This window comes from Papaver somniferum, chromosome 10 (genome assembly GCF_003573695.1).
Source record: "Papaver somniferum cultivar HN1 chromosome 10, ASM357369v1, whole genome shotgun sequence".
In the NCBI taxonomy this organism is placed as follows: domain Eukaryota; kingdom Viridiplantae; phylum Streptophyta; class Magnoliopsida; order Ranunculales; family Papaveraceae; genus Papaver; species Papaver somniferum.
Genome location: NC_039367.1, coordinates 66,695,832 through 66,710,486, shown reverse-complemented (window position 1 = coordinate 66,710,486; position 14,655 = coordinate 66,695,832). Strand labels below are relative to the sequence as shown.

The window sequence follows — 14,655 nt, the reverse complement described above, 5'->3', positions numbered from 1 at the left end:
TTGTCTATGGATGTTAAAGAGAAGTTTAATTTATATTAGTTTAAGGAAGAATGTCTGCCACTGCCATTGTTAAACAATGATGATTTTGATAATTTTTGGGAGGATTCTTTTGTAAATGAGGATGGATGTATATGTTTGTGGATGGGGATGAAAGACACAGTGTTTGGGACTCCAAAGACTACACCAAAGAAGAAGACAGTTAGTAAGGGAACCACCCCTAGAAGATCCCCAAGGCTAAATAGTGTGGATAAATCAGTTGAAGGTGCATCAAGAAAGCTGAGTTTCATGGATGTGCCCATGTCCAAACATTCTCAGGCTAGTAGCAGTGGTTGCAGTCAGTCAAAAGCTACAAATGAAGTTAAGTTTGTTGAAGATGTGGACAATATTCAGCTGGAAAACACCAAAGAAGATGAATGTCACCCAATTGAGAATCCAGAAGCTCCTCCAGTATATGACAGTGATGAAGACATTGAGTATGGGTCAGATGAAGAAGAACAAGAAGAGAAAGAAGAAGAAGAAGAAGAAGAAGGAGAAAAAGAAGGCAAAGAAAAAGGTATATTTCATTTATAACTGATTTCATTTATTATAATTTGTAACTTATTATATGGTACTGATGTTGATCTTGAATGTGCAGGTAAGGATGTGGATGAAAGACCTGCTTACATGGATGACTTTGATGATGATTTTGGTCAGTACATGAAGGGTGAGCATGATGTAGATCTTTTCCCTGAAGAAGAAGTTTTTACTCCAGTAGATCCTAGCAAAATGGAGGTAAAAACTAGATTTGCAAATAAGGAAGCATTTAAGAAACATCTCAGGGGTTATTGTGTTCTTAATAAGTGTCAATATATTTTGGATAGAAGTGCTCCCTCTAGAATTAAGGCTGAGTGTAGGTTTAAAACAAAACATGATTGTCCTTGGTTTGTGTATGCTAGCAAGAAAGAGGGTGAGAAGACTTTTGTTCTTAGGAAAGTGAATTTGGAACATAAGTGTGAAGGGTATCCCCAAAATAGGAATAGATCTGCTGATCCTCATTTTGTAAAGGATTTTGTTCTTGATCAGATGAAGAATAAGCCTAAAAAAGTTGTTCCAGACCCTTATAAAATCAAGGAAGACTTCTTAGCTGAAAAGAGAGTAAATATACCATATCAGTGTGCATGGAAGGCTAGGAATCTAGTTTTAGAGTCATTATATGGGAACTATAAAGAAAGTTACAATGAAGTACCAGCATTCTGCAAGATGTTTATTAAATGCAATGATGGGTCTGTTGCTAAGTTCACTTTTGACACAGTGAATAACACCTTTGAAAGCATGACACTCTCATTTGAACCTGCAATGAGGGGTTGGCGAAAAGCATGCAGGGGAGTTATAGGGCTTGATGCATGCCATCTAACAGGGGAATATGGGGGAGTATTGATGGCTGCAACTGCACTTGATGGACAGAATGGGTTAGTAATGTTAGGAATTATGGTATGCAGAGCTGAAACAAAGGAAAATTGGATCATTTTTTTGAAGCATTTGAAGGATGCAATATTAGCACATCCAGTGAAAGTGGCTTTCATTTCAGATAGGCAAAAAGGTTTATTGAAAGCTGTTGGTATAGTGTTCCCTGGCCATCACCACAGATAGTGTTGGAGGTAACTTTCTTGTCTAACTTTGTTTCTTGTTTCTTTTGTTTGTCAGATCAGATAAAGGCCTTATGTTAATTGCAATGTGTTAAAATGCAGACATTTATACAAAAATTTCAAGAAGGATTACAAGGGTCTTGAATTATACAGTTCTTTATGGAATGCAGCAAAAGCATACAAAGAAAAGCATTTTCAGGTTTGACAGTTCACAACAGTTCTTTGTTATTGGTTTTATGCACTGTTTGACAGTCAAGTTAAGCTAGTTTTTTATTGGATGTGCAGGAACATTTTGACAATATTGTGAAACAGAGTGCTGCAGCTGGTGTTTATCTCAGTAGAGAAGATCCTGCTACATGGTCCAGGGCCTTTTTTAACCCTATTCACTGTTGTGAACATATGAACAACAATTTTTCAGAGTCTTTTAACAATATGATCAACAAGATGAGAAATAAACCAATTATAATGATAGGAATAATGTATGCTAACTTAGTGATGGGTACATGGTACAATAGGAGGACTGAATCTGCATCATGGGTAGATGGTAATTTGGTTCCTACTGTTGTTACATTGATTAAGAAAATGTTGGAATTTGTGACTGACTATGGTGTTGACCCTTGTGTGGCTGGAGAGTTATATATGGTGACTAGTCCAAAGAATTCTGTGTTCACAGTGAACATACTTGCCAAGACTTGCTCTTGTTTGCAGTGGCAGTTGAGGGGGTTCCCCTGTATGCATGCAGTGAGTGCATTGCATAGCATAAGGCCACAATGGAGAAAGTAAGATTTCTCTTTTTTTAAATCTGTACCTTGTCTCAGAACTTATTTATGCAATTTCTAGGCCTTAAATGTATCTAGCACTAACCTTTACATACTCTGCTTGAGCAGGTACTGCAGTGATTACTATTCAGTGGAGAACTATAAGGCCACATATGCACCAACTTTTGCACCACTAGATGATAAAAGTGAATGGGTCAAGGTACTTTTTCTTCTTAAATTTGTAACTATATGCCCTATTTATATTCTCAACTACATTGATATAAGTGCATTTGTTCTTGCAGCCAAACATGAACAAGAAGATCTTGAACCCTCCTCACAGTAGGAAACCAGGAAGACCCAAGAGCAAGAGGGTAAGAAGTTATGATGAACCTCGTGTTGAGAAGACAAAAAGGAGGTGTGGGAAATGTGGAAATGTTACTAACCACAACAAAAGAACATGTGCTGGTGGTGAAGTGGGATCTAATCCAACTGCAAAGAGGCAAAGGACTGAATGTGATGCACAAAGCTTCACCTTCAGCAACATAGAGCCAAGTCAGACCACCGGAGTTAGGGGTGCAGCTAAGTCAAACAAGAAGAAGAGAACGGCATCATTTGTTGGTGAATGTTTTACAGGGCCTGACAGTCAGCCTTTGGCAACACCATCTTCTACTCCAGCTTCCACAACACCTATGAGTCTGCCATCTATAGCACCATCTTCTACTCCACCCTCTACAATAAATAACCTTTATCAGAACTTCTTTGGCATTGGATCTGTATCTCAGAATATAAAACAAGGAAAGGGAAGGGGAAATGGAAAGGCTAAGAAGAAATGATTTGAGATCCGTTTTCTGATTTTTTGTGTTTAAGAAGACAATATTTTTTTCTTTTGTAGACTTGAATTAATGCTGAATCAAAAGTGGCAGGTTGTTTATTAGTACATTTGCAGGTTACATTTTCAGATTGTTAAGTTCCTTACATATAGCATTAAGTTGTAAACTTGAATGCATAATTCTGTTTTTTGCAGCAATGAAGACTTCATCTGAGACCCATTTAAAACCGTCACAATCTGTACAAGTGAGGTATGCGATGTTCTTGTTGTGTTCATTCTTGCAAAATTTCATCTCCATCTTTGATTTGCAGTGATCTTTGTTGCAGGTTTGATTTTGCAGTGGGCAGTTTTTGAAGCAATGACCAGATTCTCCGCAAGCGTAACAACCATTCTCTACTGGTAATTTCACCATCTTGCATTTGACAGGATCGATGGCATCGTCAAACCATTCAAAGTACTGACAGGTTGGAATTGAACACTTCAAAAACATTTTTTCTCTTGTTTCTTTTGCTTTTGAACACAATAGTTGCCTTATACCATTACATGGTATATATTTGCACCTGGAATAAATCCAAGGACATACCTTTGGATCATGAATTCCCTGTGCACAGATAGAACATGGAATTAGGGGTTGTTTTAATCTTAATCTTACCTTACTGCTGCTACTGCTGCCTGGAGAGTTTACTTCATTTTGGCTCATGTCTTATTTATTTTTATTTTTTTGATCTGTTGAGTATGACAAATAATATGGTTCTTCTCTGCATAGCCTAATTTATATGAATGAAGCTGAATCTGACCGTTACAAATCCGACCGTTGCAATGAGTCACCGAGTTGACTCGATACTGGTTTGGTTACGAACTCAGACGAGGGTTAAGTCATCTTTTACCTAGCAGGTTAACTGCCACATAGCCAGTTAACTACCTAAATCCGTTTTTTGAAAAAAACGGGATGGAAAATGTCAATATCGGCCAGTTTATATAAAGATTCAAAAAAACGGCCAGTTCCTTAAATATGGTTCAAAAAGGTGGTTACTTTATTAAAAAGCCCAAAAAAAAAAAACATAATTTACTAACTAGATAACGTTTGTTAATACCATTGTTTTGTTACATGTACTTTTTTTTAAAGGAGTGCACAAAATTGGACTCATGAATAAACTTGCATTTTCGGAAACTACATTCTAAAAATGTCTCTCCCTCTCCTATGTAAGCCCAAAAGAAAAAAAAAACGATAACCTCCTTCTTGCTCAGGTCTAGCCTATTAGGGATTAGATCTGAACACGGATTTTTAGTTTTTAAGTTCTAATTAGGTTCAGTGATTATAGGTGTTCTTATCTTTATAATTTGGTGTTTTTATTTAGATCTAGGTTATTATTATTGGCTTTGTTCTTAGTTAGATTCAGTGTTTCGCTTTGCGCGATTCTTTCCTTCTCTATTTATGGGATAGTCTTCCCTTTCGTGGGATTCTTTCTACTAGTAAAGTTTTTGTTCGTGTTGCTGATTTGGGTTCAAGTAGGAGATTGAAAAGGTTTTCACCTGATTACTCTCTGCAAGATGACAAGATATATGGAAAATTACTCTTATTTTACAAGAGCAACACTTCTCCAAGAAGAAAATCATTCGAAATGGTTGGATTTAATTCCTAACACCATCCCTTCTCTCTACTCTCCATACAAGAATTTGGTACGATTTTCACGGTCTTTCTTTTCTCGACTTATTTGCTTATTGTATCTTTCATTGTAATAGGTTATTGAGTTTCTCGTTATATGATGTACTTGCTCTTGAAAGCCATCATGTAAATAATTTTTAATATTAATGAATGAGTCTGGAGAGCTATTATGAACTGCAATAATTTCTTCCTTAAGCATATTAAGTTTAAAGTAAATTATGGCACAATTGCAAGGTTCTGGGAGGATAGCCGGTTGTATGACAAGCCAATTAAAGATTGTTACCCTCATCTATTTAACAGTTCAAGGTCTAAGAATTTGAAGATTGCAGATGTTGGTTGTACAAGTGATAATGGTGTTTCTTGGAATCTTAGAACTCCTAGAAGATTATTTGGAGAAGCAACTGTAGAGCATACTATTCTGCTTGCAGAATTGAGGTCTTTTAATTTCAATCTTGGTTTGGAAGATGAACTGCAATGGTCTTTGAGCTCAACAAAATCATACACAGTGAAGTCTTTATATGATTTTCTCACTACTTTAGATTCAAATGTTCAAGACAATGCAACTTTCTCTTTTATCTGGAAACAAAAGTATCCACCTAAGATTGGCTTATTTCTCTGGACACTTGCTCATGATAGACTGCCCATTAGAGATGCTTTGAGAAGAAAAGGTATGGATGTCCCTCCTGAGTGTCCTTTCTGTGCTGAAAATGAAAGTACTTCTCATCTTCTGCTGCATTGTGTCTTTGCTAAGAAAATTTGGAGTTCCTTTGTGGAGAAGCTCAAGTGGTTTTTCCCTATGCCAGAGCATACTGCTGTAGCTATTCAATCTTGGCATTTGACTCAATCTTCTTCAACTATAACTGCTATATGGAATCTAATCGCTGCAGCAATTATATGGTGCATATGGCAGGAGAGAAATGCCAGAATTTTTAATGGAAAAACCTGCAATGAATTGGCAGTTATCAACAAGGCCATTTATTGCTTGTATTCTTGGTCTTTAGCCATCAAAGATTTTGAAGCTATTTCTTCCACAGAAGTTATGAGCATCTGGCATTCTACATTCTTTGGTACGCAGTAGTTTGGTCTGGTTTTTGGTCTGTTTGTAGATCACTTTCTTTGAGCTAAACCTGTATGTAGGTTTTACTCTCTCTTTCTTTTTGTATTTGGCTTAGAGTGGTATAATCCTTTTATACTCTCTCTTTTTTGATCAATATAATCCTTTCTTTGCTGATCAAAAAAAATGAATGAGTTAGTTAGTTAGTTTGATATCAAAAAAGAGAAAAAAGAAAATAAGTATAGTGTACTCTCATATCGGCCATAACCTCGCAAAAACTTCCCGTTGATCATAATCAATATCTCTAGAGCATTAGACCACGACTGTGCAAGTATATGACGACGACCCGATTAAAAAGGAAAAAAAAGAAGAGAAAACAATCTAAAGAGGACACAGGAAACGAGAAGACAATGTGAAGAGGAATAACGTGGTTCTCGTTCTTCATTGATGTTTTTAGCATAACTGCTGCCTGCTATTGAATTCATTATTGTCAACTGTCCATTTCGTTTACTAGTTTCAACTTTAACTTACACCACAATTATTTGGAATACCCGGCTGCTAGGGTGAGTCATTTAACTTGACAAAGAAGAGTTAGGTATGGCTGCATGGGCACACACCGTCACAGCTGTCGCTCAGCTACGATTTTTGTATGCACTTAATGGATTTACTATTAGCATTTAAGTAGGAAAAACCATCTAAGATTGAAGAAAGCTCTTAAAGAAACAACCCCACTTTAGGCAGCAAACCAAATTACACCTTTTGAAGGCGGCTTAGTATGCCTTGATTTTGAATCTATAACCATCTCGGCTTAGTATGTCTAGTTGATTACATAAACAAAAGATTCAAGGATGGGAAAAAAGCGCAACACAAAAAGAAAGTCATTGAGAAAACTGGATTAGTGTTTGGCGCCGTTAATTAGGTTCGGGGCGGGATATGAAGGAAATAGGATGAAGCTAGTTTTTTTATTCGGAGAAAAAGTGCATTTCGGTTATCTTTTTGGTCTCAAGTGCTCCCACCTAAAATGTACGTCCTGGTCGATATCTGATTAGTCTAAATAAGACTAATTGGTCGAAAAGAAAAATCAGAAAAATACTGTTTAATTATCCAATTTGGATATTTCACCCAGAATATTTTTTATTAATTAACCTGAACATACAAATATGTCCCTATCTTCTTCAATATTTACTGGGTTAGTAAAGGTTGGAAAAAAAAACAGAGTACTCTGCAATCTCAGCAAAAAACAGAGTAATCTCCTTCAACATGTACGAGATTTTCAGGGTAATTAATAAAAAATATTCTACACAACAACTACCACAACAAAACCTACTCAGAGCTTTATCATTTTACACAACAACTACCACAACAGAACCTACTCAGAGCTTCTACGTACGCATAATTACAACCATTTCAGTTGACTATCGAGTCCAAATGATGTCATCACCAGTCCACCTACTTCCACGATAAACACTACTTCATGAATAATAGCAACACCAACTTCTACTTGAACTCGATCTCAGCCAAAAAGAAAATATGAAGTAACATAAAACAGAGTAATCTTAGCAATATAAAACAGAGTAACATAAAACGGGGCAATCTCATAAAACTGGGTAATCTCATAAAACAGAGTAGTCTCATAACATAGTAATCTCAGCAAAAAATAGAGTAATCTCATAAAACAAAGTAACATAAAACAGGGTATGTGTATACTCCATACAACAATTGGAAAAAAAAACAGAGTAATCTGCAATCTCAGCAAAAACAGAGTAATCTCCTTCAAAATCTAACAAGTGAAACAGTTACAGACAGGAAAATCAAGATTTTTCTCATACAAAATCTAGATATTTCTTCTAACAAGAAACATATATTTATGCACATGCGAAAAGAATGACAACAATACCTGTAAAAGTGCTCTCAAAGACAAACTACACCTATCATTTGTATACTTATATATGTGTTTGGTCAAAGGTGGCATTTGATGTAGAACACCACAATCAGTACAACCCATGCTTTATTGAATCTACATTCTTGATCTTTTTAGCTTTCTTTCCTGGCATTTGGCACTTAAATTATAAGAATGTGAAGAATATGCAGATAAGTGATTAACGCAACAATCAGAAGTACCTTTTGTTGAAAGAAAATCAATTTCGAGTAAAGAGTACACACACAATTAAACTGTAAGCTTTAACTTTTATTAAAACCATCACAAAAACACAAACCCAACATACAATTATATATCAGTCTATAACTAGATGAAACCAGTTTCATCCTAGTATAACATGGATGAAAATAATTTCAGGTCAATCCAAAACAGGATGATATTGGTTTCATCCTAGTATAACATGGATAAAAACAATTTCAGGTCAATCCAGAACTACAACTAGATGAAATTGGTTTCATCTTGAGTATTTTGACGAAATTAAGTTATATCAATGAGTGATCTATATGAAACTAGTTTCATCCTGAGTATTTTGACGAAAATACAATTATATCACATACTATAACTAGATGAAACCAGTTTCATCCTAGTATAACATGGATGAAAATAATTTCAGGTCAATCCAAAACAGGATGATACTGGTTTCATCTTAGTATAACATGGATAAAAACAATTTCAGGTCAATCCAGAACTACAACTAGATGAAATTGGATTCATCCTGAGTATTTTGACGAAATTAAGTTATATCAATGAGTGATCTATATAAAACTAGTCTCATCCTGAGTATTTTGACGAAAATAAAATTATATCACAAACTATAACTAGATGAAACCAGTTTCATCCTAGTATAACATGGATGAAAATAATTTCAGGTCAATCAAAAACAGGATGATACTGGTTTCATCCTAGTATAACATGGATAAAAGCAATTTCAGGTAAATCCAGAACAGATGAAACCATGTTACTATCAAACATTGATGAAATCAATTTCAAAACAAACTAATTCGCTAATTTCATCATCGCCATCATTTTTGAATGAACTTAATCATCGACACAGCCACCACCATTACTGAATCAAGTATTATTTCACAAGGACGGTATGAAAAGAGCGCCTAGACTTGCTTCATTGTGGATCAAAAAGGTGACAAGGGAACTAACCAGGATGCTATGATTGTTAGGAAGAATTTCTCTTAACATGTATGGGAAAACAGAAGATAAAACAGAAAATCGAGATAATTCAGGTAGTTAACGCCTAAACACCAGTTTCATCCGTGTTTACACAAGAAGGAAAAAAACGGAATGAAATTTCACTCATAAAAATGATTCATTTCAGAAAATTAAGGTAGTTAACATCAATTCGTGTGAAATTAATGAGTTCGGATAATAAAATCATGAAAAAAAATTAGGATCGAGAAACTTACTAGTGAAATTGATGGAATAGAAAACCCTAATTTTGTTTTGAATGAATTTGAGAACTCTCCATTTAATTAGGGTTACCGGTGTTTTGTGGTGGTGGTGATATCAATGTTGACGATGATGTTGATGGTTTGTGGTGGTGGAGGAAGGTGGTGGTGTTGGTTGTAGATGATGGTGGTGGTGGTTGTAGTTATTATCGATGGTGGTGGTGGTAGATGTGGTTATAGTTGATGATGGTGGTGGTGGAGAAAGAGAAGATCGAGAGCAGAAGAAGAAAGTTATGGAAACAGCAGAGACCGTGGAGAGGGAGATCGATATTATCTAAAGAGGGAGAAGAATGGTAAGGGTAATTTAGTCTGTTCCCATTAAAAAGATGCTATGTCCATATGACCCAGACCGAATTTTTACCCGTCCATTTGACCCAGAAAAAATGTCATTTTGGATATATAACCCATTTTCTGAAAAAGAAAGTCATTGAGAAAACTGAAAGTCATTGAGAAAACTGGATTAGTGTTTGGCGCCGTTAATTAGGTTCGGGGCGGGATATGAAGGAAATAGGATGAACCTAGTTTTTTTTATTCGGAGAAAAAGTGCATTTCAATTATCTTTTTGGTCTCAAGTGCTCCCACCTAAAATGTACGTCCTAGTCGATATCTGATTAGTCTGAATAACGTGCCAAGGACCCGGCAAGTGAGTCTAGGAACACCCGTTTAGATGGAAGTCAAATGGAAAATTTCTCGACCAGAATTTGGGACCAGGCAATCCCGGCTTTTCGCAGTCAAATTGTTTACCATGACTTCGTGGGTACCATATACCCGCGTCAAGTTGTAACCTAATCTTTTTTAATAAAATGCATGCTTCAAAAGAAAAACACACACCCATTTAGAAGAAAAAAACATGACAACCAAGAACAAACAACAATGCACATCCACAAAAAAATGCGAGAATTTTTTTGACGGGGGCGCTTTTTGAAAGGGGCATGGGGGACAAATGATATGTTGACACATGTCTTTAAAATTAATGAATTATGTTTCCAGAAATATAAAAGAAGTGTATTTTTGAAGAGAAAATGTGTTTTCTTAATTGGTATTGGTATTTTGGAATTAGAATTCATTAATATCAAAGACATGTGTCAACATATCATTTGTCCCCCATGTCCCCTTCAAAAAACACCCCCATCAAAAATTTTCTCAAAAAAGGCGAGCAAGTAAACACCGATAAATAACCACAATCATCTTGGCAAAGAATGTTTTAACTTGTGGGGTTCCTCCACCATTTTTGTTAAATTTTATCGAGCATGACAGTGTTTAAGTAATACAAGTTTTTTCTTGCCAACAGAAGAAAAACTAGAAATCGAATATCAGCCCTTAGAAATGATCTAGGACAATGGTTTCATTCTCACAAGGATTTAGTACAGCTTCTTATCAAACATTTTGGTAGCATTGCTCAATCCTCAAACCCTCAATTTCATGAAGACTCTTTTGACATAAATACTCCAATCATTAGTACAGAGGATAATATTAGATTAACCTCAATTCCATTTGAAGAGGAAATATACTTTGTGGTTCAAAGTGTTCCTAGTTGGAACTCTCCTGGTTCTGATGGATTTCCGGCAGGCTTCTTTCAGACTCAATGGGCTACTGTGGGAAGTGATGTTGTCAAATTAGTGCAAAATTTCTTCATTACAAAATCTTTGCCGTCTAATATTAATCACACAGTCACTTGTTTGATTCCCAAATCACAACATCTGACCACTCCAAGTGATTACAGGCCCATTGAATTATGTAATATAATTTATAAAATAATCTCTAAGCTTTTGGTTACAAGGATGAAACCATTAATGGGTAACATAATTTCACCAACTCAAGCAGCATATGTACCCAAGAGATACATTAATGACAATATAGTCATGGCTCATGAATTGGTACATACTATGAAGAAGTCAAAGAAAAAAACAAGGTTTGGTAGCTCTCAAATTAGATATGTCGAAAGCTTTCGACAGAATGGAGTGGTCATTCATTGATAAAATGTTAGCTTCTTTGGGTTTCTGTGAATACTGGAGGAGTTTAATTTCTCAATGCATTTCGACTACAACCATCTCAATTAGACTAAATGGTGGAATTAGTCAGCCGTATACTCCTTCTCGTGGGCTAAGGCAGGGGAATCCTCTTTCACCTTACCTATTTATAATCTCTATGGAGTATCTAACTAGGTCTCTGATGCATGCGGAATCGCTGAATTTAATCCATGGTATTCAAGTTACTAAAAAATCAACTCCCATCAATCATTTGTTATTTGCCGATGATTGCATCTTGTTTTTCCATGCGGATAATGATAGCATACATCAAATTCAGTGCTGCTTGCAGAAGTTTTGTGGCCTGTCAGGTCAACTAATAAATTTCTCAAAATCATCAGCATTTATTACAGGTGATCTGTCTGATGAAGAAAAAATAAATACCAGAACAACTTTAGGAGTTAAACAGCTAAGTTCTTCTGATAAATATTTAGGTCTCCCAATTCTTTTAGGGACCTCAAAATCTAATTCCTTCAAATCTATTCAAGATTCTTATGATAATAGATTTCAAGAATGGATTTCTAAAACTCTGAATCAAGCTGCCAGAACAACTTTAGTGAAGTCTGTTCTCAACTCGATTCCAACTCATTACATGAGTAGTTTCAAAATTCCTAAAACTGTTATTGATAAACTAGATGCAGCACAAAGGAAATTTTTGTGGGGTTATAAGACAAGTAGAGGAGTAAATTTAGTGGATTGGAATTCACTGTGTTCTTCTATGATCGAGGGAGGGTTAGGCTTCAGAAATCCAGAAAGATTTAACATTGCTCTTTTAATTAAGCTTGCATGAAGATTGTGTACTGAAGAAGATACCCAGTGGGTGAAGATGATGAAAGATAAATATTCCCCTCATTGTAGTTTCTTGCATCTTCAAGATTCTCCTTACAACTCCTCATGGATTTGGAAAGGTTTAGAGCTAGGTCTTCATTATGTGAAACAATTTCATAGATGGGCTGTTAGAGATGGAGAAAAAATCCTTGTTTGATATGGCAAGTGGGTAATAGGTCTAAACTCGCCTCCTACGCCAAAACACTCTTTCAGAGAACCTGCAAGAATAGTATATGTTTCTGACCTAATGCTACATAACCCAAGGAGATGGAATGAACATCTTTTCAAGGACTTATTCCCAGATGATATTGCTCTGTTAATACTAAAAATGTATGTTACTCAGTGTGGAACAAATAAACTAATATGGGAGCCTAGTAGAAATGGGGAATTTTCTGTTAGAGATACACATAGAGATTTATCTAATGCTTCTCCTAGTTTAGGTTCTATCACTACAAATTCTGCAAATATTAGCTGGGCCAAATTATGGAAGATGCAAGTCCCCCACAAAGTAAGTGATTCATATGGAAGTGTATTAGGAGGATAGTCCCCACTAGAGTTAATTTAAATAGATATAAATATGAGGTAGATCCTATTTGTCCAAGATGTTATCAAGTAAATGAGACTCTTCAGCATCTGCTCATACAATGCGATCATTCTAAATCCATATGGATTGCGATGAATGTAAACATTGCTACAGTAGAAAGTCAAAATATTGATGTTAGTGACTGGATATCAAGTTGGTTTCACCAATCTTCTGATTGTCATAAGCATGAGTGGAATAACTGGGTCATTACATTGATGACAACTGCTTGGTTTATCTGGAAGAATAGATGTTCTAAGGTTTTTGAGAACAAAAATCAAAATATATTCTTCACAATAAGCTCTATTAATTTTATGATAAACCACTGTATAACTGCTGCTCCGGTGAGAATTCAAAAGCAAGTACAGCTATGGTCTCCACCTCCTATGGGAGTCTTAAAAATCAATGTTGATGCTGCTTTCGTTTATGATACTTCTGAATTTGATATTGGACTAATCATACGCGATTCAACAGGAATTTGCAGGGGCATCAGAGGGAAATACTTCAATGGAGGAATAGATCCAGAAAATGTTGAATGTCTACACATCAAAGAAGCTTTAATGTGGGCTAGAGACTGTCAATTTCATCAAGTTATTTTGGAAGGGATTAGTTTGAATGTTATTAACTCAATCAATCAGAAGAATTCGTCAGTCCAATGGAACAATCTGGGCATTATAGAAGACATACGACAGATAGTGTCCACTATTTCTTGCTTTTCTGGTATTACTCTAAGTCATGTTAAGAGAACAGCTAATAATGTTGCACATGTAATAGCTAAAACCTCTATAGCTGATAGATCTACTTTTGAATACTCTTGTAACATCCCAGATAAATTCAAGAAGATTATTGGGGATGATCAAAAATCTATCAGCTTAAGTTATGTAAATTAAGTTTGTCTAATATATGGTGTTTTCGAATCGAAAAAAAAAAGTAATACAAGTTTTTTTCATCAAAAATAAAATAAAAATGTTTTAACATGTCGGGGCATCAGCAGAAATAAGGAAAATTAACCGGATTTCTTGCCAAAAAAAAAAAAAAAAAGAAAAATAGAAAGTATGCATACCTAAAAGAACCTGGCGAGACTGGGGTATACCCAAATTTAAATGGACCTAGTGCCCTGACTAAGGGAAGGTAAAATATGGGTGAGTTTACTTTAATACCCTTAACTAATTAAACTTAAAAACTAAACCCTATTTTAAATCGGTTAGCCCTAAAATTAAAAACTAAAACAACTCTTAATCTTCTCTTCACTTTCTCTTAATCTTCTTCCATCAACCTATCTGCAAAATTTTCAACTTTGATTTTCCACAAAAATGGTTGAATCTAAACGATCAAGCCGCAATACAGATTCAGCAGGTAATATCAGAAGATCCTAATATGGGAGAAAAGGTAAAGGAAAAGTTGGAACCAGTGAAATCCCTGAACCCAAATATCCAATCCCTGATAATGTTGAAAAGAACCCTCTACCGGCGAAAAGAAGACTGTAAGTGATATCTAAACTCAAAATCATTCTCGTGTTGTGTATTTTGATTGTTATACTAGGTTAGAAATCGAAAATGATGATTTTCAGGGTCTTTGGTCGGCAGGGTTCTTTAAAAATAAGATGCCGGCCTTAGGATGTAAGTGGTAGTTGGCAGGGTCGTAACATGAATAACATGCCAACTTTTTATAATTTCCATGGCGACTGTGAAACATTAACCAGGGCCGAAAGGGTAATCAATAACCAACCATGTCGACTTCTCTTTAGTCATCATCTTCTTAGACTTGTACCTTCACGACTTTATGTCACGGAAACTTGATTTTACTGAGTTCAATTTTGTTAATAGTCGTTATCTCATATGAATAGGATCATGCAGACTTTTCTTTAGTCATCATCTTTGTAGACTTGT

The 14,655-nt window shown here is 35.5% G+C and overlaps 2 protein-coding genes across 2 annotated transcripts; both read left to right on the top strand.

The window, feature by feature from the left end:
- The first annotated feature begins 515 nt into the window (after positions 1-515).
- Positions 516-1,629, top strand: LOC113315740. Its single transcript, XM_026563999.1, has 2 exons — positions 516-553; positions 635-1,629. Exon 2 carries the CDS (start codon positions 664-666, stop codon positions 1,627-1,629), a length of 966 nt encoding a protein of 321 aa, XP_026419784.1. The 5' UTR covers positions 516-553; positions 635-663.
- An 11,232-nt stretch (positions 1,630-12,861) lies between these two features.
- On the top strand, positions 12,862-13,656 carry LOC113315739. Its single transcript, XM_026563997.1, has one exon. The coding sequence runs from the start codon at positions 12,862-12,864 to the stop codon at positions 13,654-13,656; it is 795 nt and encodes a 264-aa protein (XP_026419782.1).
- Positions 13,657-14,655: the final 999 nt, after the last annotated feature.